Source organism: Eleutherodactylus coqui, chromosome 1 (genome assembly GCF_035609145.1).
Source record: "Eleutherodactylus coqui strain aEleCoq1 chromosome 1, aEleCoq1.hap1, whole genome shotgun sequence".
In the NCBI taxonomy this organism is placed as follows: Eukaryota; Metazoa; Chordata; class Amphibia; order Anura; family Eleutherodactylidae; genus Eleutherodactylus; species Eleutherodactylus coqui.
Window position 1 is genome coordinate 499,793,026 of NC_089837.1, and position 24,918 is coordinate 499,817,943.

The 24,918-nt window shown below is 43.3% G+C and overlaps 1 protein-coding gene across 2 annotated transcripts in view; it reads left to right on the plus strand.

The window, feature by feature from the left end:
* NOX4 (NADPH oxidase 4) overlaps positions 1–24,918 on the plus strand; it is a 176,707-nt gene that overhangs the window by 70,900 nt on the left and 80,889 nt on the right. For both annotated transcript variants that reach the window (XM_066587077.1, XM_066587086.1), the window contains 5 exons: positions 9,339–9,411; positions 12,328–12,408; positions 16,923–17,154; positions 21,533–21,697; positions 22,466–22,528. In XM_066587077.1, the coding sequence (XP_066443174.1) occupies positions 9,339–9,411; positions 12,328–12,408; positions 16,923–17,154; positions 21,533–21,697; positions 22,466–22,528 (614 nt within the window). The remainder of the gene's footprint in view (positions 1–9,338; positions 9,412–12,327; positions 12,409–16,922; positions 17,155–21,532; positions 21,698–22,465; positions 22,529–24,918) is intronic.

Genomic DNA, 24,918 nt, shown 5'->3' on the forward strand with positions numbered 1-24,918 from the left:
TTTTAAGATTAGATAGAGATGTAGTGGCCCCGCATGTCTATTCCTGGCCCCTCCATAAATGTCATACATGTAATGTCTTTTGTGTAGATGCGCTGTACAAACTGTCTAGTCTCTTGTTATGTGGATTGCACAGCTGCAGCAAGTGAGAGGTTAATGTCTGCATGAGACTGGGAGATGTCTGCAAATGTATCACTTTATGTTCTGTCATGTGGTATGTGATAGATTATGGCCCAATGTCCACGGGTGTGGCCCCCGCGCGGGAGATCCATGTGTCTTGGTGCCCATAAAGATGCATTAGCATCCGTAGGGCAGCTAAAAGCATGTGGATGGGATTTCTTCCCGGCGTGTGGGTCACACGCACGGAAAGAAATCGCAGCATGCTCCGTTTTCCTGCGGGTCTACCGCACGGACTGCTTCCGCAGCTTCCATTGAAACCTATGGAAGCTGTCCGTATCCGCGGCACACCCGCAACTGAATTTCTGCTCTGCCGTGGAACCGCGGGAAAGCTGGAATTTTAAAAAAATGTGCACAGCGCATGTGCACAACACGCTGCCGGGCCGAAGAAAGAAGATCCAGCCGCAACGTAGGGATGATCCACAGCGTCCGGACAGGTAAGTAATAAGGATTTTCTGGCCTCATGTCTACGGAAAAGGAGGGATCTGCGGCGAAATGGATAGAGAGATATATATAAGATAGATATGAGAGATTGAGAGATAGATATGAAAGATAGGTATGAGAGATAGATAGATAGATAGATATGAGATAGATAGATAGATATGAGATAGATAGATATGAGATAGATAGATAGATAGATAGATAGATAGATATGAGTGATAAGATAGATAGATAGATAGATAGATAGATAGATAGATATGAGATAGATAGATAGATATGAGATAGATAGATAGATAGGAGATAGATAGATAGATAGATAGATAGATAGATAGATAGATAGATAGATAGATAGATAGATATGAGATAGATAGATAGATAGATAGATAGATAGATAGATAGATAGATAGATAGATAGATAGATATGAGATAGATAGATAGATAGATATGAGTGATAGGTATGAGAGATAGATAGATATGAGATAGATAGAGAGACAGATGGATATGGGGTAGATAGAGAGACAGATGGATATGGGGTAGATAGAGAGACAGATGGATATGGGATAGATAGAGAGACAGATGGATATGGGATAGATAGAGAGACAGATGGATATGGGATAGATAGATGGATATGAGACAGATAGAAGGATATGAGACAGATAGATGGATATGAGACAGATAGATAGAGAGACAGATAAATGGATATGAGACAGATAGATAGATATGGGATAGATAGATAGATAGATAGATAGATAGATATGAGATAGATATGAGATAGATATGAGATAGATAGATATGAGATAGATATGGGATAGACATTAGATAGATATTAGATAGATGGATGGATAGATAGATATGGGATAGATAGATATGAGATGGATTTGATAGATAGATGGATGGATGGATGGATAGATAAATAGATGTGAGATAATATTAGAATGAATTATTATGTATCTTCCCTATGACTTCTATGTATACACAGTGTTTCCCGTGTCCTCACACAAGCGCCCAGTTTCCCCTTGCAGATGTTATTTACCTTCTGCTGTTATTGAGGTCAGCGTTATATCTGCACTTGGCCAAGAAATGTTCTCAATAATTAGAATATCCCTCATCATTAGAAAGTCCTTGTGTGTTGGGTAATTGCTCCGGAGCATATGACCCGTGTTCTCACATTCACGACACAAGGCCGGTGTCAGTGCTGCAGCGACTTCCATCATTCTTTGCTGCTCACATCCATTGCCTCATATTATCACAGCATTACTTATTAAATGATTGTGCACGGATAACGCATCTCATTATGTGAGAGAGCAAAATGTTCAACCTGTCTGATCCCATTGCTGCAAGTCAATGTTCTGAGGCATCAAATCGCTGCACATCATACATGGTGCTGAAAATAGAGGAAAACAAGGGCACCGAATACGATACATATACTGTACGATAGGGAATACAATATAATACATTAGATATCAAATAAATGTCTGGTAATGCAGAAAGGTAGACAGTTAAAGGGGGTTTCTGTTAAAAGAAACTTGCTTAAAGGGGTTTTCTTGGACAACAAGAAGTTAAAAGGGCTTAAAACAAAGAGAAATTGAATACTCGCCTATCCCAACGGATCCGTATCCAGTGCAATAGCCCCAGTGCCCATCACATGGAAGCTGGAAGAGGTGGTAGGTAGTCATGTGCTATTCATTGTGCACGTAGCCGCTCAGCCACTCACAGGCTGCAGCGGTGATTCTTCTATGGCTGCTGGAGCTTGTGAGTGGCTGAGTGGTAACATGCCCAATCTATTGCACCTGACTGCCCACTGCTCCTTCCAAGTTCCTTTTAGCGGTCACTGAGGCTGTAGTGTTCCTAGCAGTAGTGTTTGCATCCTCAGGATAGGTCATCAATGGTTGATCAATGGGGTCAGTCCGCTCAGGATCATCATTGATCCACTGATCACCAGACCCACTGTCAGTTTTGAAAGAGCAGGAAGCAGATAGCACTGTCAATAGTGCCCAGGTTGGTATTGCATTGAATTCAATGGGAGCCGTTGTCTGCAATACTAACTTGGACTGCCAATACAGATAGGGCTGTTTCATATGCTGTCCGCACTGACAATGAGTCTGGCAAACAGCTGATCGTCGAGGGGACCTAGTGACAGTAACATCAATAGTAAAAGTTACCCTTGACCTAAATAGTCTTGTAGGAATTTTGCATAGGAAACGGGTGTGATTATTTCCTCTCAGACAGAGAGCTACCAAGACCTGCAGGAAATAATTGATTTTGCCATGTGTTGATACGGCCACTGTCAAGAAAATTAAGTACTGCATAGCGGTATTCAGCTCAAAAGCATTCTTAATATTAGTATTTGTGCTTTCTTTTGCTAACTGCCTCTTACACCAGGTGCCCTTGTTCTACCCTGGCTCTCTTCCTTCAACTCAGTTCTCTAGTCCCAAATGGGACCTCCGTGATACAGACGTGATGTCTTTGGCCTGTAAGGCCTCAAGTGTCTTTAGCTTAGGGTCTACAACCTGCCTCAAGGGCTAGGCCATGGACAGCTCTTTAAACCTGGTGGCATTAACTCTGCTCTGGCAGCTTCCGCTTCTCTGGACTTACTTGCCTGTAATCTTGATGAGGGGATAGTTTCTTCTCTTATGCAGAAACTCTTTGGGCTGCTTTCATCTCCAACCAATTACTTCTAAATTGTTCTAGGAGATGTTGTCTTTTCAAAAAGTGAATGAATTAGGTGGAAGCAACGTAAAACCAAGAATCGAGAGTTGAAAACTTTTTTGCTACATGGAGCTCTTTCATTACTCTGCTCTCTCGCTGGATATGACAGCAGATCCATTGATGCTTCATGAAGAGTACCATGTCTGGTTGGCAACTGATGCCCCTACATGATTGATGATGCTTGTCCAGATCAGTCCCTCTCTTATCCTATTTCCTTCTACAATCTCATAATGGGTGTGTGCCCACAAGCCCAAAGCTTTAAAGGGAATGAATCTGTCATCTACTTTGAGCCTTATAATCTAAGTTTATGAGCTGACCTGCCGAGTCTGGGATGTAAGTATTATACTTACTTTCCCCATTATTTCCCTGATGTCAGTACTGAACCCGGCTCCTCCAGTGCATTTAGTGGCACACCAAGTAGTCCTCCCATTCTAAGTTTAGAATGAGAGGACTACTTAGCACGCCGCCCAGAGTGCTGACATCTAGGGAATGGCATGGAAGGTAAGTATAAAACTTACATCCCCGGACTCAGTGAGTCAGTTTCTTTGAGCCCATAAGCTTAGCTTACCGGACTTAAAGTAGCTGACAGAGTCTCTTTAAACTGAGGCCTAGCCACTTTATGTTGCTTAGTATAGCCATCTGGGAACTACAACAGGAGGTTTGGTGATATCATATAAGATGTGTTGGCAGACAGCCCATGTTTATTCTTAACAGTTATGTTACTCTTTGTGCTTCCTCTATTTCGCCAACTAGTCTTTCTGCTGACTGCTTTACTGTATTTCCCCCTAGAGTTGTATTGTCAGACACAGGAACGAACTCATACACTCTGCTATTTGCTGGAAAATCACTTTATTTCCTTTTATAAATGTTTGTTACAAAATGTTTGAAAAATGCAGTAAAAATAGTAAAAAAAAATGTCCATTATTACGGTGTGGCATTTTGCTACCCAAGACTGTAGAATCTTGTTTTCATTTCCCCTCCTCGCCCATTCTATGATCCTTGTACCAATTTTCTACCCTCCTCTTGCTGCAATGCAGCTCCTCTAGGGAGGGCAGAGCTGTAACCCAGTAGTGATGGGAATGGGTTGAACCAGAGCTGGGCTCCTCCCCTCCAAGGATCCCTTATGATCTGCCTCTATGATATGAAGACCCTTGCCTCTGTATAATATATCCTAGTCTTCCCTCTAAATAAACGGTGTACAATCCAATAGTCCATAAACTTTTTATTGGACAGCAGGAAACTGAACATCACAGTGAAAATGCTGATATTCTTAATCATAGATAAGAACATAAAAGTGCGGAGTTCACTTTTAAACTCTACCCGCACTGCCAATGCGACGGATAATTGCTGTCTAGAAATCTCCCCATGAATTCACACATATGAAGGTTGTGTGAAAATCTCCTATCGTCTTACAGATGGGTAATCCGGACCTAGTCAAGTGAAACAAATCAAATGCCAGATCTATATATATATCACATTTTTCCCCCGAAGTTGCAGACATTTGTATATTGAGGTTGCTGGTTACCTGCAGGGAAAATCATTGGCGGCCTGGACAGAGACGATATATAGGAATTCTTTAAACTATATGATGAATTAGCTATAGCTCTGGTAAAATGGACTGTGTGCAGGGCAAAGACTTACACCCATGTCTTTCGTCTTCCTTCTTTCATCTTCTTTCTTCGTCTGTCTTGTTCTTCTTTCCTTGTCTTCATCTTCTTTCTTCATCTTTCTTTGTCTTCTTATTTCGTCTTCATGATCTTTCATGTTTTTCCTTCATCTCTGCATTCTTTTTTCTTCGTCTCCTTTCATCGGCTTTGTCTTCTTTTTCTTCTTCTTCATTAATCCTTTTCTTCCTCTTCCCCTGTCTTCTTCTTCTTCTTCCCCTCCAAACAATTTTTATTAAGTGGAAAAGAAATACAAACCTCTCCCTCCCACCTTACTTAAAGGGGTTGTCCCGCGCCGAAACGGGTTTTGTTTTTTTTCAATATTCCCCCGTTCGGCACGAGACAAACCCGATGCAGGCATAAAAAAAACAAACCGTCCAGTACTTACCCGAATCCCCGCGCTCCGGCGACTTCTGACTTACCTTGTGAAGATGGCCGCCGGGATCTTCACCCTCGGTGGACCGCAGGTCTTCTGTGCGGTCCATTGCCGATTCCAGCCTCCTGATTGGCTGGAATCGGCACACGTGACGGGGCGGAGCTACGAGGAGCCGCTCTCTGGCACGAGCGGCCCCATTCAGAAGGGAGAAGACCGGACTGCACAAGCGCGTCTAATCGGGCGATTAGACGCTGAAATTAGACGGCACCATGGAGACGAGGACGCTAGCAACGGAACAGGTAAGTGAATAACTTCTGTATGGCTCATAATTAATGCACGATGTATATTACAAAGTGCATTAATATGGCCATACAGAAGTGTATACCCCCACTTTGTTTCGCGGGACAACCCCTTTAAGCCAAAGTAACGCAGCCCAATTTTTTGTGTATTACTGTTTTTGCACAATAAAAAAACTACAGAAATTCTATACCCTTGCCTCGCTACATTCCACGACCCATAACATTTTATTTTTTTTTGCAACTGAGCTATGTGAGGTCTTGCTTATCACGGAGTTTATTGAGTTTTTTATATGTTTATGCCGTTTGGGTGATTATGAATGCAGAAATGTCTGTTATTATTTTTTTCATTATAAGAGCGGGATTTGTGTTTTTTACTGTTGATCTTTTTTATTAAACTTTATTTAATTTTTTCTAATACTTTCCTGTCCCTCACAGGGGCTTATAGATGCATTTGTTTGGTCACTGGTATACTACACTGAATTATTTATGCAGTACAGTTTACTATGCCTTTGGCAGCGCTCCTATTAGATTGTGCTGGAGGGAAAGTCTAATAGACTGGCTTACATGGCAAACCCAGAGGCCTTTATATGTCCTCCAGTTAGCATGGTGTTCCATTGGCTTACTGCAATTTCATCTCAGAATGCCAATGCTTGTCAAAGGGAATGCCCACCTCCTGTCAACTGCCATATAAAGGGTTAAATGGCTAGGATTGGAGGTTTCTCCACTCTCAGCCATTATAGCAGGAGTCTGGCTTACAGTAGGTAGCCAAACCCCGGCTCTTCTGAGCACGACACTCTTGTACCAACCTTAGACTAGGCCACTGTGTTTTTATGGCAGCATAGCCTAAGGTTCCCGAGTGGCCACAGTAAAAACATGTATTGGCAGTCATTATGGCCGTCCATATAATACAATGACTGTTTGAGTCCATCAGAATGGGAGGTGTTTTTATAGACAACTCTACTTTCTGGGTCATGGCTTTAACAGTGTGTGCCAGCCATCAATGCACCATAAGTTCCTCAGATGTGCCACAAAATGCTTGGCATGGAGATGCCTTCCAGAGAGTCTGTCACATGTAATCCCAAATATTACAACCTCATACCCCTAAACTTTTTGCCATCTGTGTGCCCTTCCCCAGGTTGTCTGCCATAGATGCTCCTCTCTGCCCCCAAAACCAGAAGAATCCCAGCCTGTGCTTACACAATGCCTTGCGCTGCGATTCTTCATACTTCCAAACATTGAAATCCCTATCCATTGAACATTTAGTCCCTGTCCAAGATTCACCCTAGAATCTCCTCAAAAAAATTCCTTGAAATACCCATCGTAAGACACATTTGCATAGAGTCTAAAGTTCATTTTGCAAGACAATCCCATGAAAAGTTGGGACAGTTGGCAAGTATGATGATTCACTGCTCTGATCATAACACCAACGTAACCCACCTCCAATGTGCCGTGATGACGTCACACCATAAACCATATATGGGCAGGTATGACCATCAATCTAAGCAATAGGTGCTCAGCGTACTATATACAGACAAACTATATTATTTTCTTCTTGTATGTACAGTTATGCGACACTCACATAAATAAATATACTATCTGATGGGAGGGGAAGGGGGAGTTGATTCTACTTTGAGTGGCATAAACCCTTGCTGATGCGCTATCAATCAATTGTGCATAAAACTGAAGGTCTGTATACATATATATATATATATATATATATATATATATATATATATATATATATATAGTGTTCCATTTTACAAACATGTAAACTGATCAACAATGTTCGTCAAAAAAGACGTTCGAGTCCCACAAAAGGATAAACAAGGTCAAAAAAGGTAATTGCAAGTAGGTAGAAAAAGGCTTGTTAGCCCAGATGTGGGAAGCTCAAAATCCCAGTACATCCAAGTCTAAGGATCTCGGAGGACATGCCTGTTATGAAGATTCCAGCAAGTCCATAAATGGGCTACATATCAAGTTCTCCAAACTAAAGACTGCTGAAATTTGATCAGACAAGGTGAGGCGAAACAATACATGGGTTGCAAATCCATCTCTTCCCATTGATGATGACGCAAAGAGGATTCACCACACAAGGTAAAGCACAGGCAGCAAAAAACAAACTTAAAGGGGTTGTCCCGAGAAAGCAAGTGGGGTTCAGCACTTCTGTATGGCCATATTAATGCACTTTGTAATATACATCGTGCATTAAATATGAGCCATACAGAAGTTATTCACTTACCTGTTCCGTTGCTAGCGTCCTCGTCTCCATGGTGCCGTCTAATTTCAGCGTCTAATCTACCGATTAGACGCGCTTGCGCAGAAGGGTCTTCTCCCTTCTCTTGGGTCTCGGCACGAGCGGCGTTCTGGCTCCGCCCCCTTCTGCGCGTCACCGCGTAGCTCCGCCCCATCACGTGTGCCGATTCCAGCCAATCAGGAGGCTGGAATCGGCAATGGACCGCACAGAGCCCACGGTGCACCATGGGAGAAGACCCGCGGTGCATCGTGGGTGAAGATCCCGGCGGCCATCTTGGTAAGGTAAGTAAGAAGTCGCCGCAGAGCGGGGATTCGGATAAGTACTAAACTTTTTTTTTTTTTAACCCATCCCTTGTGTTTGTCTCGCGCCGAACGGGGGGCCTATTGAAAAAAAAAAAAAGCCGTTTCGGCGCGGGACAACCCCTTTAAGGATGAAACAAAACAAGAATTCACCAAAAGCTGAGAAGAAGGCTATTCTTTATAGAAGCCAGTAAAGAGCAATTCCTCATTCAGGCCTGTGGAGGATAGACTACCAAGCAGGTAAATCCATTCGGACTCCCTGCGAAGCGGACTGCATGCAAGATCGCAGCCCCCGACATTGGAATAAACCAAAGGTTCATAGACCACCATACTTATCTCCACAAATCTTAAGAAAAATGTTCAGCCAACGGTATCAACGTCTTTGATGGTTTCTTTATTTATGTGAGTGACAAATATCTTTACACATTTTTCTTCTTTTATGAGGACATCACGTACGACACTTATCAAGTGACCACATTTAACCCCTTCAGTGGCAGGGCAGGTTTTTTAAATAAGAGTCCACAATGCAATTTAATCTCGCAAGTATTTATTAAGGAATGCAACAATCACATTTTTTTTGTAATGAAAGAATATATTATAACAATTTTGGAAAATAATTTCCAAATTTTGGAGGAAGGAAATTTTCTGGGCGTGTTACTAAAGGGGTTAACCCTTTCCAATCCACTGTCTGATGCCTAAAGACATTATGATTTAAGGCTGTACAGCTCCGATGTTGGAAGACGTCCGTCGGGGTTCTCTTACTGTATATTGCCAGCCTTTCTGCTGTCGGAGCCTATCCAACGTGTCACCTCATGCAGTACTGGCTTTAGCCAGCAGATAGCGCCGTTGTATAACAGCAGAAAAAGAGTAAGCCCCCTAGGAAAACCAGGATACAAATTGGATTGGAAAGGATTAAGCAACCACTATACAGTTACATCTTAGGTCTAAGTAACTGTTTTGGAAGCTCATCCTCTAGACTAACTCGTTCACGCATATCTTCATGATTTTACAGATATTACCTTATTTTGATTGGGATTTTTATAAATCAGTCATATTATTTTACTGTTCCTGCCGTTTATCCCAGTAATGTAGTAGTGATTTCTGCTTACATTTTCATTTTAGTTCCCGGGATTACTGGAGTCTTGATGGTGCTCATCTTGTTTCTAATGTCCACGGCTTCCACTGCATCTATAAGGTAAATTAACCAACTACAGACCCTACATACATACACAACACACAACATTTTTGCATTTAGTTTTATGTAATTTTGCCCTAAAATAAAAGTAAATACATTTAAAAATCTCTTTTTAGAGTTTAGTATAAAGAAACCTAGAAAACCAAATGCTCTCTGGTCTAAGGGGTTGTCCCAAGATTGAAACTTCTCAGTAGAGATGAGCGAACTGAGTTTTCAGAACCTGAAGTCAGGTCGCACTTTGCTAAAAATTCGTTTAGAGAGAACCCAAACCTCAGGTGGTTCTTTGTTGCTGGATCGGGAGCAATAAAAAAATCCTCTAAAGCTAGTATTGAGCACTGTCTGAGAACCCTGACAAAGGAAGATGAACTCTGGAAGGGTGGAGGTTCTTCAATGGATGTAGCTTTTAAGCCTTACGGTGCTGGGGTCCTTGGGTCAAATCTGACAAAGGACAACAAATCCATGCAATTGGAAAGCTCCATGCAGACATTGTCTTTGGTCAGATTTGAACCTTGGGCTTCAGCACTGCAAGGCATCAGTGCTAACCACTGAGCCACCTTGCATCTTCCTTCTCTGAAAGAGGATAGGAAGGGGAAGAACATACAAACTCTATGTAAATGTTGTCGTTGGTCAGATTAGACCTTGGACTACGGCATTGCAAGGCAACAGTGCTATCCACTAAACCACCATGCTCCTTCGTTCTCCAGAGGAGATGGAGAAGAACAGTAAAAAGTAACATGGAGAGAACATACAAGCTCCAAGCAGATGTCCTTGGTCAGATTTGAACGTAGGCCTCTAGCGCTGCAAGGTAGCAATGCTAACCACTGAGCTGCCATGCTTCTTTTTGTTGTCTAAAGGAGTAGAATAACAAGAAATGCAAAGAAAACATAAAATCCATGCAAATATTGCTCTTAGTCAGATGTGAAATTAGGCCCCCCAGCACTGCAAGGCAACAGTCTCTAACCCCTGAGCCACTCTGTACTCTTCCTCCTCCTTCTTCCTTTAAAGAAAGAGAAGGAGAAGACTGAGAAAAAGGAGAAGGTGAATAAGAAGAAGATACTTCTACTTAGCCACCACACTTCTTCTTTCATCCTTTCCCTCCTCTTACTCCTTCTTATTCTTTCTTCCTCCTCCTTCTGGAGAAGATGAAAGTGAAGAAGGAGGCGAAGGATATAGAGAAGAATGAGAAAGAGGAGAAGAAGAATATTTTCTTCCTATTCTCCTTCTCCCCCTTGTTCTTTTTCTCCTTCTCCTCCTTCTCCCCTCTGGAGGAAGGGAGAACAAAATAGCATAGTGGTTAGGACTGTTGCCTTGCAGTGCTGCGTTCCTAGATTCTGAGAAAAAAGAGGGGGGAGGAGGAAAAAAAGAAGCACCTTAGTGGTTATCACTATTGCTTTGTAGCACTGGAGTGCCAGGTTCAAATCTGGCCAAGAACAACATCTGCATGGAGTTTGTATCTTCTCTTTATGCTTTTCCTTCTTCTTTTCATCCCTCGGCAGAGGAAGCATGGTGGTGTAGTGGTTAGCACTGTTGCCTTGTAGTGCTGGAGTCCTAGCTTAAAAAAATCTGACACACCTGCATGGAGTTTTCCAATTCTATGCAGATGCTGTCTTTGGTCAGACTCAAACCTAGAGCTAATCACTACAAGGCCGTACTAACCATTAAAGTAGAACCACCAGCACCACCACTGTCAATACTAGTGTTTGTTGTTTTTATGAGCTTCCGAATTGGTTCTAACTAATTTGGACCAAACCGAAATTGATGAACCAGCTGAACCGATCTTTTGGAAAGTTTTTTTTTTTTTACTTTTACTATCCACAGGTGGCAGAATTTACATATTGGGAATTAGCATTCCCACACTTCTGTTTAGATTTTCTTCCACTGCATGTGGGATTTTTTAAACTCTTTCCACGCTGAAAGTTGGCAGCATTTCTGCAGCATGTAAATCCACCCTTAGGCCGTGTTCACACATCTGCTATTCTCACGTGGGTTGTGTGTGTTGTGAGATGCACAAAGATAGGACCCGGTGTTTGTAAACCATGGTTTTACATGGCCATTCTTCTCTAGCAGGGATGCTGCAGGACAATAAATTTGCAGCATGTCCTATTTGCATCTAACCCTCGCAGGAGAATAGAACATGCAGATGCGCAGTTACCCACATATGGCACAGGACATGAATGTGGTGTCCGTGGTCTGTGTCATGTGAGTTGCACTGAGAAACTTGCTACGGGCCATGTAAATGCAGCCTCAGGGCTCGCACCCACTGGTGATCCGACCTCCCTGCGATGTGAGAGTGAGTGAAAACGCATGATAATGAAACCAATGATTTTCAATGGTTTCATTCTCATTTGCGATGTTTTCAACGTAATCTCACATCGCAAAGAAGAATGGGCGATATCGCCCATTTTTCTTAATGGGGCCAGTGGCAGCAGTGCTGGCCCCATTGAAAACAATAGGGAGAACATCGCGCTCCCCTGACACAGCTGTGACAGCTGTGGCAGAAGTCAGTGATGCTTTCCCATTTCTTTCAATGGGGTCGGCACTGCTGCAGCCCTGCTGAAAGCAGTGGGTTTGCAGCGATGATTTTCAGGGAAGGGCCTGAAATAAAAGCCCTTCCCTGAAATTCATAGCAAGCTGTAAAAAAAAAGATTAACTCACCTAGAAGAGCCGTCCGGCTCTTCCCTCCGGCCCCAGCAGGCTTCTTCTCTGTTCTGGAGGTCGGGGATTGAAAAATCACCACCTCCAAAAAGCGCTGCCTTGATTGGCTGAGCGCTGTGGCCAATCAGAGGCAGTGCCCCGCAGTCATTGTATGACAGCTGAGTATTGCCTCTGATTGAATATATCTTTATAGTGAAGGTCTTTATGTAATCTAACAAATAATAACATTCTATATATAAACTGTTTTTGTTTTCCCCACAGGGCTTCTAATTTTGATATCTTCCTACACACTCACAACCTGTTTTTTATCTTCTACCTGCTCCTCCTGGTCCACGCCTCGGGGTAAGTACCAGAACTGAATATTTTCAGCATTTTAACAAAGAAAATAACAAAAAAAAAATCACTAAATATTTCCATCCAAACGGAACAGCTTAGAGAACAGTCTGGGAGATGAATCCTGCTGTCCGTGGCCCGGCCCCAGCACTGCGGTGTTCTGCTAATATCTTCAGCAGTGATGATGTTCCTTGTTCCAAAAAGTAAAAAGTTTTATCCTTTTCTTCTTCCCATTATTTTTTTCCATCCGTTTTTTTGAAAATTAACGAGTTTTCACAGGATTTTTTTAACTATAATATTTTTTTTCTCCTATCCCCGTCTTCCATTATCTTGCATCCTTAGGCTACATCAGGTGACTATGGCAGCCAATCTCCAGACACATCACTGCTGTTACCACTAATTGGCAGCCATGGTCAAATGATGTCACACTATGGACAGCATAGTGCTCACATAAGGACCCAATAACCAGGGGGCCATACAAAGCACTGGTTCCATGGTTCTAGTATGGAACTAGTAAGGAAAGTATATGTGACAGCTTGTTATTTTTACACTTTGTGCCAGAAAAAGGAAAAAAAGAATTACTGAAAAACGTATTATTGGTGTAGAGCAAACTTTTCAAACGTCTGGTTCTGCTTATTCGCAGATTTAGATTGAAAGAAACCGAAAAGTTATCAGTACCACTAAAACTATTGTATAACAATGTCTAAGAACCATAAAAGTTGTTCCCCTCCTTCGGCTTTTTTTCTTTCTCCTTAATGAATGTATGCACTATATAAGTAAGGGCTATTTCAGACGACCGTATATCGGCTCGGTTTGCACGCCGAGCCGATATATGGTGTCCTTGTCTGCAGGGAGGGGGGGAGGATGGAAGAGCCAGGAGCAGGAACTGAGCTCCCGCCCCCTCTTCGCCCCTTGCCACTATTTGCAATAGAAGTGGGCGGGGCTTAGCCCCGGCACTTAGCTCTTCCCCATGCCCCGCCTCTCCCATTGCAAATAGTGGTGAGGGGTGGGAAAGGAACAGGAGCTCAGTTCCTGCTCCTGGCTCTTCCATCCCTTCCCCTGCAGACAAGGACACCGTATATCGGCTCGGCGTGAAAACCGAGCCAATATACGGTCGTTTAAATAAGCCCTAAAGGTAATTATTATGAAGAAGAAATTCGCACAAGCAAAGGGAGAATATACAAACTCCATGCAAAAGTTGTCCTTCATCAGATCTGAACCTAGAACCCCAGTGCTGCAAGGCAACAGCGGTAACTACTGAGCAACCAATACTTCTTCTTCCTCCTCAGTTGTTAGCAGTTTCTTTGCAGTGCTGAAGTTCTAGGTTCAAATCTGACCCCGCACAACATCTGTACATTCTAGTATTTCTGTGGGTTACTTCTTTATGGTAATAATCACCTGTATTTGTATAGCCCATATATTTTTATGAAGGAGAAGAAGAAAAAATAATTTTTGTGGGTTTGGCTGAGATAAACCTCCTGAGGTTCGAGTTCATGCCGAACCGAATTTTTAACAAGGTTGATCCAAAACAGAGTTCAACTGTTTTGGTTCGCTCAACATTACTCATTATTGTCAATTATTTGGAGAATCATTGACCTTACAGTAAATGCTTTAGGCCTCATGTCCATGGGGAAAATCAGATCCGCTGCAGATTCTCCATGGAGAATCTGCAGCGGGTCCCTCCTGCCCCGCGGACATGAGCGCCGAAAATAGCAATTTAAAAGCATTTACCTATCCGGCGCGGGCGGGGAAGGTCAGCTGTTCCTCACGGCCGGATCTTCATTTTCGGCCGGCGGATGAATTCCTGACGCCGGCGGCACGTCGTCGACGTGCCGCGCGCATGCGCCGGGCACATCCGCCGAGCCGAAGCAAGGGAGATGCGGCCGTGAGGAAGAGCAGAGCTTCGCGGCCCGCTGCGGGTGAGTAAATGCTTTAAATTCCTATTTTAGGTCTCCCGCGGATCCGGACGGCTTCCATAGGCTTCAATAGAAGCCCGCGGGAGCCGTCCCCGCGGGAGACCCGCATGAAAATGGAGCATGGTCCAGATTTTTTCATGCTCCATTTTTTAAAAAATCACTTTTATTGACGATCCGCGGGTATTTATCTACCCGCGGGTGGTCAATGCATCCCTATGGGATGCGGATCCGCATGCGGGAGATCCGCTGCGGATCCTAAATCATATTTTCCCCGTGGACATGAGCCCTTAGTCTGCGACTGCTAATGATAATAAATAAATAATACCCTGATGCATCGGGCGCCTTCATTACGCAAAATCTACAGTATGTACAATATACAGATCAATCATTTATATGACCTATTGAAGTAGTTTACAGCAGAGGATTAACCCTTTCCAATCCACTGTCTGACATCTAAAGACATTCTGATTGAAGGCTGTACAGCTCCGATGTCGGAAGACGTCCGGCAGGGTATTCTTACCATATATTACTGGCTGCTCTGTTGTCAGGGGCCTCTTCAGCATGTCCAATACCGCAGTACTGGCCCTAGCCAGCAGGTGGTGCCATTGTATAATGACAGAAAGAGTAAGTCCCCTAGGAAACCCTGAATCCAAAATTGGATTGCAAACAGTTAAGGCATCCAAAGCCGGTTTCCAGCGGGCATATCCATTCAGCTATTGAGTGAATATTCAATTTGGTGTGCCTATGTAGATGTTACCCTTGGTCGGATTTCCAAGACCCAAGCTACAGTATAAACCACTGAAGATTGTGCTTCTCTTTCCTTAGTGTTTTTATGTATATTGTATGCTACAACAATACAATATACATCTCAGATAACATGTTCTAACCACGTTTCTGGGACTTGTATTGTTTTAACGTGGGTAATGGTGGCCCCATGACATTTGCCTGGTTTGCATCTCCTGTAATCTGGCTTTGGTATTAGGTCAAGAAACAAAGCATTGATTAATGTTGCACATAGAAAAAAATGGACCCCATAACAAAGATCAGACTGAGCCCCCATTATTGTGACCGGTGGATATGGAGGCAGCAAACATTATACATGAACATGTAATATCAAAACTGCAAGGCCTTGCACCATACATTAAACCATGGCACCAAACTTCTCCTTGCAAGCTGGCATGTCACAGTCCCTTAAAGTACAAATCTCCCACCTTGGCCAGGGATTTTGTATTACACAGTCCCAGGGGAACAAGTACACTTAGATCTGTGCAACATACCGTTCGCCATCACGCTGGTCTTTTTTGTGCTTACAGTTCTGTCACACATCAACACCAATGCCTCAGCATCCGGCATCTGCAGACAAGGAGACTTGCTCTCCCTGCACTGTAGGGTTCTTTGCCCCGGTGATCCAGCCAGTCCACAATTCAGCTGTCTCTTTAGCCTCCGGGTCATCAGGGCCCTTTTGGTCTCTAGCAATTTCTCTTCTGTCAGCTCCTTAGCATGGACAAACTGCCTACTGCACTGTCCCTAGGCATGGTTTCCACCAGTATAACTACAACTCTGTCCATCACATGGAGCTACACAGCCAATCATAGCTCTTTTCTGGAAAATTCTCAATACCGTTTAATAGTTCCATTCACTTCTATTAGCAATAACCTCTGCTTATGTTGGAGCTCCCTCTTATAGCCAGCTTCGACAGCACAGCCTGCAGTTTAAATATTGAGCTTCATCCAGAATGCCAAAGAGTGGCTAACAGTGGCCGAGCTGCAATCATAAGTAAGAGGGGAGCAGGGCACTGTTCACCCCTCTTACACAGGAAAGGAAACTTACTTGAATCCAGTCTGAGTCCAGCAGTGCCAGCACCTCCACTTCAGGTCCCTTCCTACACCGGGCCATGTGGTATAGATTGTTCCTCATTGGGTCAGTGACCTGCCTACAAGGAGCTGACTGACTGGCTCTTTTCATTAACTAATTCCTTCTCTATCATGGCCGATGAAAAGACAGAGAAAGACACTGGCTTAGTTATTGAAAGAAGCTAGTCAACCAGCCCCTGCAGGAACATCACCAATAGTAGGGATAAGAAGACTCCATACCATGTGAGCCAGTGCTGGAGCCAGGCTGGAAGGGAAGGTTCTAGCGCTGCTGGGCCTCAACTGGATTTAGGTAAGTTTCTGTCCCCGGACAAGCCCTTTAAGATAGGTGGAGGTTAGGTCACATGTCTGACACTAGGGTGGAGCCTATCAGATGAATATTTCTAATGGCAGAATTTTGAACGTTTCTTTTGTGCGCATGGAGACAAAAACAACATTTATTCAAAAACAGCAAAATATTTAGCAGAGTCGCTCAACCTTTTTAGTAAATCCAACTGCAAAATATTTGTTTGAGAGAGGATAAAGTACGTTAAACATGACGCTGGAACATTTTTTGATTGGAAGGTGAACAGCGACTTGCCGAGTACACAGTGAACTTTTTATTAGACATTTAATTCCCCAAACACTTGTTCTTCAATCACCAGAGTAACCTGCATTTCAAGTCCTCTTGAGTTGAAGTTAATTAGCACTTGAGCGTACTGATTCCAGCCCTCATCCATCTTTATTTCTTTTCTAGAGGTGTGCTAAAATATCAGACTAATTTAGAAGAACATCCTCCCGGCTGCCTCCAGCTAAACAGGACCATGAAGTATTACGCTCCACTTACTGAGCTTAATGGAGAGGCATATTTGCTTAATACAGAAAAAGTGTCCGCAAGTCCCTCTAATGCACATGGAGCTTTTTTAATTAACAATAGCACACTTAGGATATGCACCAAAGACCCAGCATTCCATCCCCATTTCCCAGAGGTAAGACTGTTGGTAAGATTTAGCTTAAAGTATATATAAACTTGTTCTTTACTTGTTCTTCCTACAAAAATCTGATTAATAAGGCCATAAAAGTAAGAGAAAATCATTGTTTGAGATCCTCTAGTGTTCCTTGCCCCATTTTTGCTTTTGCTCTATTCCAGTTCAACTTTAGCAACCTCGGCAATTAGTGATGAGCAAACTTATGAAAAGTTCAGTTTGGCCGCTTCACCAAACTTTTGGAAAAGGTTTGGTTCAGTCCAAATTAGTTCAAACTGAACTGTAAGTTCCCCAAAACCCCTAAAACTGGTATATAACACGAAGAGCCATCAAAGCTCTGAAAACACTGAGTGTTCAGGACAGGACGAGTGTTGGGCAAACTTAACCAGTAGAACCCTGTTTCGGGTAGAACTTAGCCAAAATCTTGGCTTGGGTTTGTGTTGGGTTCAGCAATATGAGCTGAACTGGTTGCTCTGGACTTGCCACCTGTCAGCCAGAAGAAAGGCTTAGATCCAGCTGTTCAGGTCTCTAGCTGGCCATACACATGGCTAAAGTTAATCTGAACCCATCGATTTTTAGCTATACTGACCAATATCTAATATGTATGAGGGATTTCCTAAGTCTGGTAGCAGCTCATTTACCCGCTGACCAGCAAATTCTTTAGCCCACTGTCAGTGCAGTGGAGCCAGACGTCATCATCCATGATCAGGATCAGAAGTGAAAACTATGAGTGATTTCTCCTATTACACTACTAGCTCATTATTGCGGTCAGAGTTGGAAATATAATAGGAGGCATCGCTCCTATTGATTTCAATAGGAATGAGGCTTTATTACACTTCCAGCCCTGACCACCAATGATGACATCTGGCCCGCTGCACTGAGAATGGGCCAGAGGACCAGCTTAGCGGCGATGATCCCAAGTGGCAAATCCCCACCAATCAAATTTTGATTACCTATGCTGAGGAAAGATCTTCAGGAGTAAAAGCCTTAAATACCCCTTTGAAGGAGTTGTCTCAGAATCATATTGTATGGTCTATCCACAGCATAGGTGATAAAACTCAGATTGGGGGTGGGGGGTGGTAAGGGTAGACCCTCACCAATCCCAAGAATGGAAATCCCCTACTTCTCTCTCCTGCTCACTGCACCTTCTGGAGTGAGGAGACATTTGAATGGAGCAGCAGCTGAGCAAGCGCAGTGCCAATCAATTCATATCAATAGAGCTATAGCCGGGCACTTGCACTCGGCTATCTGCAACAGTCCCACTGAAAATTAATGGAGCAGGAACATGGATGCTTTAGTCATCACCCCCATTCAAGCTCCTCCTCACTGCTCTCCATCTAAGTTTCCACCTTAGCTTTTGGTCTCCACCTTAGCTTTTGGTCTCCACCTTAGCTTCGGACAATGTACATGTTCCCAGTTTTTGTGATTGGTCAGGGTCTTAACGATACACCATGGTGTGTCTTATTGATTACACCATAAAGGTATATAACTGGAAAATTCATTAGTTTTGTTGATTATAACCACACACAAATAAAGAAAAAAATAGCGGCCACATGGAAAAGGGGAGCAACTAGCCGCAGGGTGAGACCACCAGCTGCCCATCCTTGGTCGGACTCAAGTTTATATCACATCAGTTTTCTTTTCCAATAAAGTGCCCATTATTATCATGCAGAAAAGTTCCATAGATATGGACTACAGGCCAACCACTTCTAATAATTAGACTAATTTCTGGTGTGATCTTTCTGACGTACTTTAAATTGAACTGACTTCAATTCGATTCTTGAGGTCAAAAAGTTAATTTGGGAGCTTAAGAGGCACGTTGTACAATCAGATAGTGGGAAATTAGCTCTTTTAGAGAACTTTCCTAAGCTCCGTTCCAGGACTTTAGATGTTGTTTCATGTTTGATTACATATGAGAACAGCTTAGTGTAAAGACGTTTCTGGTTATAGCAAAGTGGCTAGACTTTTTAATTGAAGTTAGAGAAGAGCCCAGGAGGGAAGAGTCAGAGCTGCACCAAATGTTGGCTTCAGGTTACAATTTTGTAGGTCTACTGAATTCAACAACTGTAGAAGTATTGGAGAATAATAATCAAGTTTGGTAGGTTAATTGATCCTTAAAGGGGTTTTGCCAACAAGCACAATCCCTCACAAAACCATCACATGAAAAAGGAAGAGAAGTAGGTCGACAACGCTTCCTGGTACATTTGGAGATTGAAAGGACCAGCATAATGGATTGGTGGTGCCCAGCTCCTAAAAATAAGTTCTTGGTGAGCTATAAGGAAGAGAAGAAACGAGCAGCACTTACCAATTTAAGTAAAGGCAAGGCTAGAGGAAGCATAATGCCACAAAAAAATGGCTGCTGCTACGGTAGTATTTGCACCTGTGTGTGCCCACCATGTTATTTTTCTAGACAATGGATTAAAACTACCTTTTATGGAATCTGTGATCGCTGCTTGTTTCTTATCTTCCTTGTGGCAGAACCACTCCTAGAAAGTAGGAGTTGGGGTGAACAGCTGAATGCCCTGGCTCCCGCTTTTGATACTCAGCAGCCATGGCTGGCTACACATTTCGTTGTAATGGCATGAATGGCCATCTTGTAATCCCTGAATGGCAAAAGGTTTACCAAAACAGGAGCCGCTTCTACAGAGCAGCTTTCTGTTCTGGCTCACAGAGGGACATTCCAAAAGGGGAACCACGCTCTATCTTGCTTATATGCACTTGTGTAACTATAGGGGATGCGGTTGCACCCGGGCCCAGGAGCCTTAGGGTCCCATAAGGCCTCTTTTCTCCATATAGGGAGCCTAGTACTATGAATAAAGCATTATAGTTGGCGGCCCTGTTACAGGTTTTGCATTGGGGCCCAGGAGCTTCAAGTTACACCTCTGCGTTAAGAGATTAAGAGAAGTTGGGGGCCCCAAGATAAACTTTTACACTTTAGTTACGCCCTTGGTCATATTCCTTAATATGTCATGTGAACAGGTGTTGTGCTCTGGGAGCAACCCCTTTAAATACCTATGAAATTTCATATGTGAACTGGATTTGACTAAAACTGGCCATAAACCAAAATAGTCATTTGGCCAACAGTTCCCAACCTCGATCCTTCTGTGAACAGGCACAATTGGCTTGGCTTGCCTAAATATTTCTTTAATAGAAAGTAAGATCTAAGAGGCTGCCGAACACATCTTGAGCCACTTGAATCAGGAGAACCAACAGGGTAAGATTTAAATTGACCTTGTAGCATCCTTGGTTCCTTCCAATCATTGGCGAATGTCCCTAAAAATCAGCTTGTCTGCAAATTGCAATACGTTCGGTCGAATCTACTGAAATTTCTATGACTTTGATCTTCAACCAGTCAGGTGACTAGGGTGCTTCTTCTAAAAAGTAGGACAATCTAGGATTGGCTGTCACCAGAATAATGTCCATGCAACTGATAGCTTCTGACACTTCTACTCCTTTTTAGGCCAGCTGTCCATGGGCGTAGCGTTTTTCCGAAGTGGATTTCCACTGCAGGATAACGCTAAAGTCACTGCAATTTTCCGAGATGATTTTCGCGGAAAATCGTGCCCGAATCGCGGCATGCCGTGATTTTTATAAATCGCTGCAATTTTCCGCTCATGTACATCGGGCTGCACTTTCCATACTTATCCTATGAAAAGCGTTCATCGCGTTACCCACGTGTGTATTATCGCTAAAGATAACGCAATGGAATTTCGCCTGCGGACAGGATGCCTTAAATGACCCACAGCTATTACTTCTATCCTGGGGACTTAAGTGAGGGGGGTTTCATTTTCTTGCTCTGTTTGTGGAGCAGGAAAGGGGAATCCCCTGGCCAAATGGCTCCGTCTTATGATGAAACGGAACAGCGACGAACAGACCCGATTCACTATAATGGTATCTGCTTTCCACTCAGCTTCTCCGGCTTTTAGCTCAATTTCTGCAGTTTTTCAATTGCTCAAAGTGATAGAATTTGTGCCCTCCAGCTAAATTAACCATTGGATCTGGAGAAATACCCCCCATAGAGTGATAGTTGTTGACGCTCATCTGATTGATCGCCTAAGCTGCTGTCATTGTGCAGTATTTCTAGGAGCTTCCAGTTTTCCTCGGGTGTGACTGTTACCCAACTAGTAGCACCATCGGATTTAGATAAAGTGTTTTGACCATGAGTCACTATGACAAGTTTCTTTAATTGATAGCATTTTAGAGATGACTACAATCACACTGAACTGTCTGCACCAGCCAAAGGTCTCTAAGTTGATTGCTCCTCTATACCCAACATTTCCTACGCGGGCTTATCGTATAAGGGGTTTCATTGTCGTATTCCCACTATGCTATTTTCTTGACTATCTGATGAAACTCCTTCAGCTCTTTTTTCTCTCCTTAGACATGGCTGTGGATTTCAGCACCTTTATGCTTGTATTGCGCTGAACGATTATATCGATACTTCCGGAGCAATAAGCCAGTGACCATCACCTCCGTTATACACCATCCTTGTAATGTCATCGAAATCAGAATGATAAAAGATCATTTTAAAGCAAAGCCAGGCCAGGTGAGTGAAAGAGAACCCTAACCATTCATCTATATATCACCAAAAGGTATAAAAGACAGATTATGTCTTATGCTCTCTGCAGCAGGATAGCCGGTGGAAAGAGAGAAAGCGGAGCTTTAAAGTGGCAGAGGCCACATTAAAGTGGCGGGAGGGGGCAAAGCCCCATGTTGGGGGGAGTGGACAAGTGGTGGCTGGAGAGACTAATAGCGGCACAAGCCAAGAGAGCAGCGTATCCCTATAACAGGAAGCCAGATGGGTCAAGGAACCACACACCAAGAAGACCCTGATGACCAGTTTACAACTGTGAGCAGCACTGGCCAGTTAGAGTAGCATGTAATGTCTTAGATTACCAGTCAGTACTAATGCCCAGGGCATCGGGGAGTTAGAGAAGTGGTGTGGCCAACTTTGTTTGTCCAGGACCAGAGGGTCACTTTAAAGGCATATTCCGATCTTATAAAATGATGTCACAATTCTATCATCCAAATTTATGGCTCTGTTAAGTGAAACAGAATTGCGACTTTTGTATCAAGAAAAAGGAACTCTAATACTTATAAGCGATATTATCCGATCTGGACATGACACATACAATCAATCAGCCCCCCCCCCCCATCTACTGTCTTGAAGATCTGAATCTTAATTTATTGTACAGAACCTATTAGGACCTTACAGCAATAGAGGCAGTATGGGACTGCCTGCACGAGCAGTATTGCTGTAGTTGTTAGTTGCACCTTTATTGCCCTGTAATTCTGTGTACTTTTTGTCCTTTAGTACATCATTCTGCAATGCCCAAGAGTGTCTGCACTGGAAAACCATCCGTTTACATTGACAATGGTAAGTGCATGTTTTTCTTTTGTAGAGATTGACTGTTTGAATGCCTTTTATGCTCCCTAACACCCACCGAACCACTTATACTGTACATAGCTCGCAAGATGTGTATAGGACATTTTAGGTCTTGTTCTTCCTGATCAGGTAAAGGTATGCAAAAAGGATAAATCCACCTCATTTGGAATGTAATTTGTGGGATAAATGCCATGAAAATGGAAGTGTTGGCAGGTATGACATACTGTATATCTTTACTATACATGTGCCATATACAATGATATCACACTATACGGTATCTACAGTATACTCAATGGCCACTTTATTGGAGGCTCTCATCTGGTAGTACACTGGACCTCATTTGGCTTACAGGACCACAACAATTTCCTATGGTGTCCATCCACCGGTATCAGAGGTCCCGGGATGTTCCAAGAAAACCTTCTCCACATTATTACATGAACTGCTGACACCTCAAAGGAAGGGGTCATCGATTCATGCTGCTTGCGCCAAATTCTGACTCCCATCAGCACGGTGCAACAGAAATCTGGATCCATCTGACCAGGAGATGTTTTTCCGCTTCTCAATAATCCAATTTTTGCACTTTTTTGCCCCATTGGGTCTCACCTTTCTGTTTCTCTTTGACACAATGGTGCTGGAACTGGCCGTCTGCTGTTATAGCCCATCTGTGCTAAGAAATGATGAGTTGTGCATTCAGGCACGTTAGTTGGATCACCAGCGTTGTATTTGGATACAATTTGCTTGTGCTTCCCGTTCATTATTACAATCCATGACATCCTTCTCTGACCCCTTTCTACGATGAGTTGTTTCCGTTCATAGAATCCCTTTTCACTCATCATGCTATTATCTGTATACTCTCCACACCGCTGCACGAAAAACCCCATAAGGTTGGCAGTGACATCCCCCCCCCCCCCGGCTAGTCTACCACCGATGACCGGCCTCGTTGGAAGTCACTCAGATCGCCGGATTTTCCCATCTAATGTGGATTCACACTGAAACTGATCCACGGAAAACTTCTCATGTGACTTTATGCCGCACTCCGGAGTCACGGGGAGGATTACCATACAGGGAAGCGCCAATTGTGAAAGAGACCGTGACTCAAATAATGTGGCCGTTCTGTATATATAGTGAAATAACTCTATGCAGATGATTCCATCATCATGATCTCCAACTTAGTCATGAATATGCAGCTCATAGTGGTGTGTGTTTCTTGGGCTGTACAGGTTATTGGCCCTAGTTGCCTGCTGCTACCTCTGCAACCCTTGGAATGCATTGAATTGAACCTAGAGGTTTCTTGGTACATTACAATTCATCCTTGCAGTTATACTTCCCGACAATCACACTTTTCACCTCACTGTCCCACAAATGGGAAATCACAGAAAGGGATGGGATTGCAAACAGGGCAGTTTGGGGTGGACTGGGTTTTCTTTTGGACTGGGATGGCATACAAATGTTGGTAAGTATACCTGTAGTTCCAAGGTGTCATTTGGTCCAACCTCCTGCTCAGTGCAGGATCACTAAATCATCCCAGACAGATGTCTGTCCAGCCTCTGTTTGAAGACTTCCACTGAAGGAGAACTCCCCACCTCCTGTGGTAACCTGTTCCACTCATTGATCACTCTCATTGTCTAATATCTAATCTGTGTCTCCTCCCTTTCAGTTTCATCCCATTGCTTCTAGTCTTTCCTTGTGCAGATGAGAATAGGGCTGATCCCTCTGCACTGTGACAGCCCTTCAGATATTTGTAGGCAGCTATTAAGTCTTCTCTCACCCTTTTTTTTTTGCAAGCTAAACAAGTTCTAAAGCCTCCTAATTTTTTTTTTCTAAAAAGACAAAAAAGCTGAAAGTATTGTCACTTGTCAACATGGTCTGTCTCTTCACATACACATTTTTCTCACTGTTGACGTCATGATTGCATGGCCAACTGTGAATGTTTCTTTAGGCGCCTGTTTTGCCCATTGAAAAAATTCTGATGTAAGAGTGGTATGACTGGAAAACATGTGACCACAGAGAGTGTCCTTCATCTTTGAAAAAAGCAAAAATCACTAGGTGCAAGGACAGGTGAGTAAGGAGCACGAGGAACCTCTTCAAAGTGGTTGTCATGAAGGGCCGCCCGATGAGGAGGAGCATTGTCTGAATGGATTTGTGGCACCCACCTGGAGGAAATTTTCTGCATCTTCAGATCTTCATGCACAGAAATGGAGACTTTGTAGGCAACCTCTTCTTTGGCCATAACCACTTGTTCTATTCGTGTAATCATGTTCTCGGACCGGCTGGTGTGTGGCCAAGGCTTCTTGGGTCTGTTGTCACACAAGTTTTGGCCTTTTTTGAAGTGTCACACACATGAACACACATTTTTCACCTCCATGTCACCTTCACCTCAG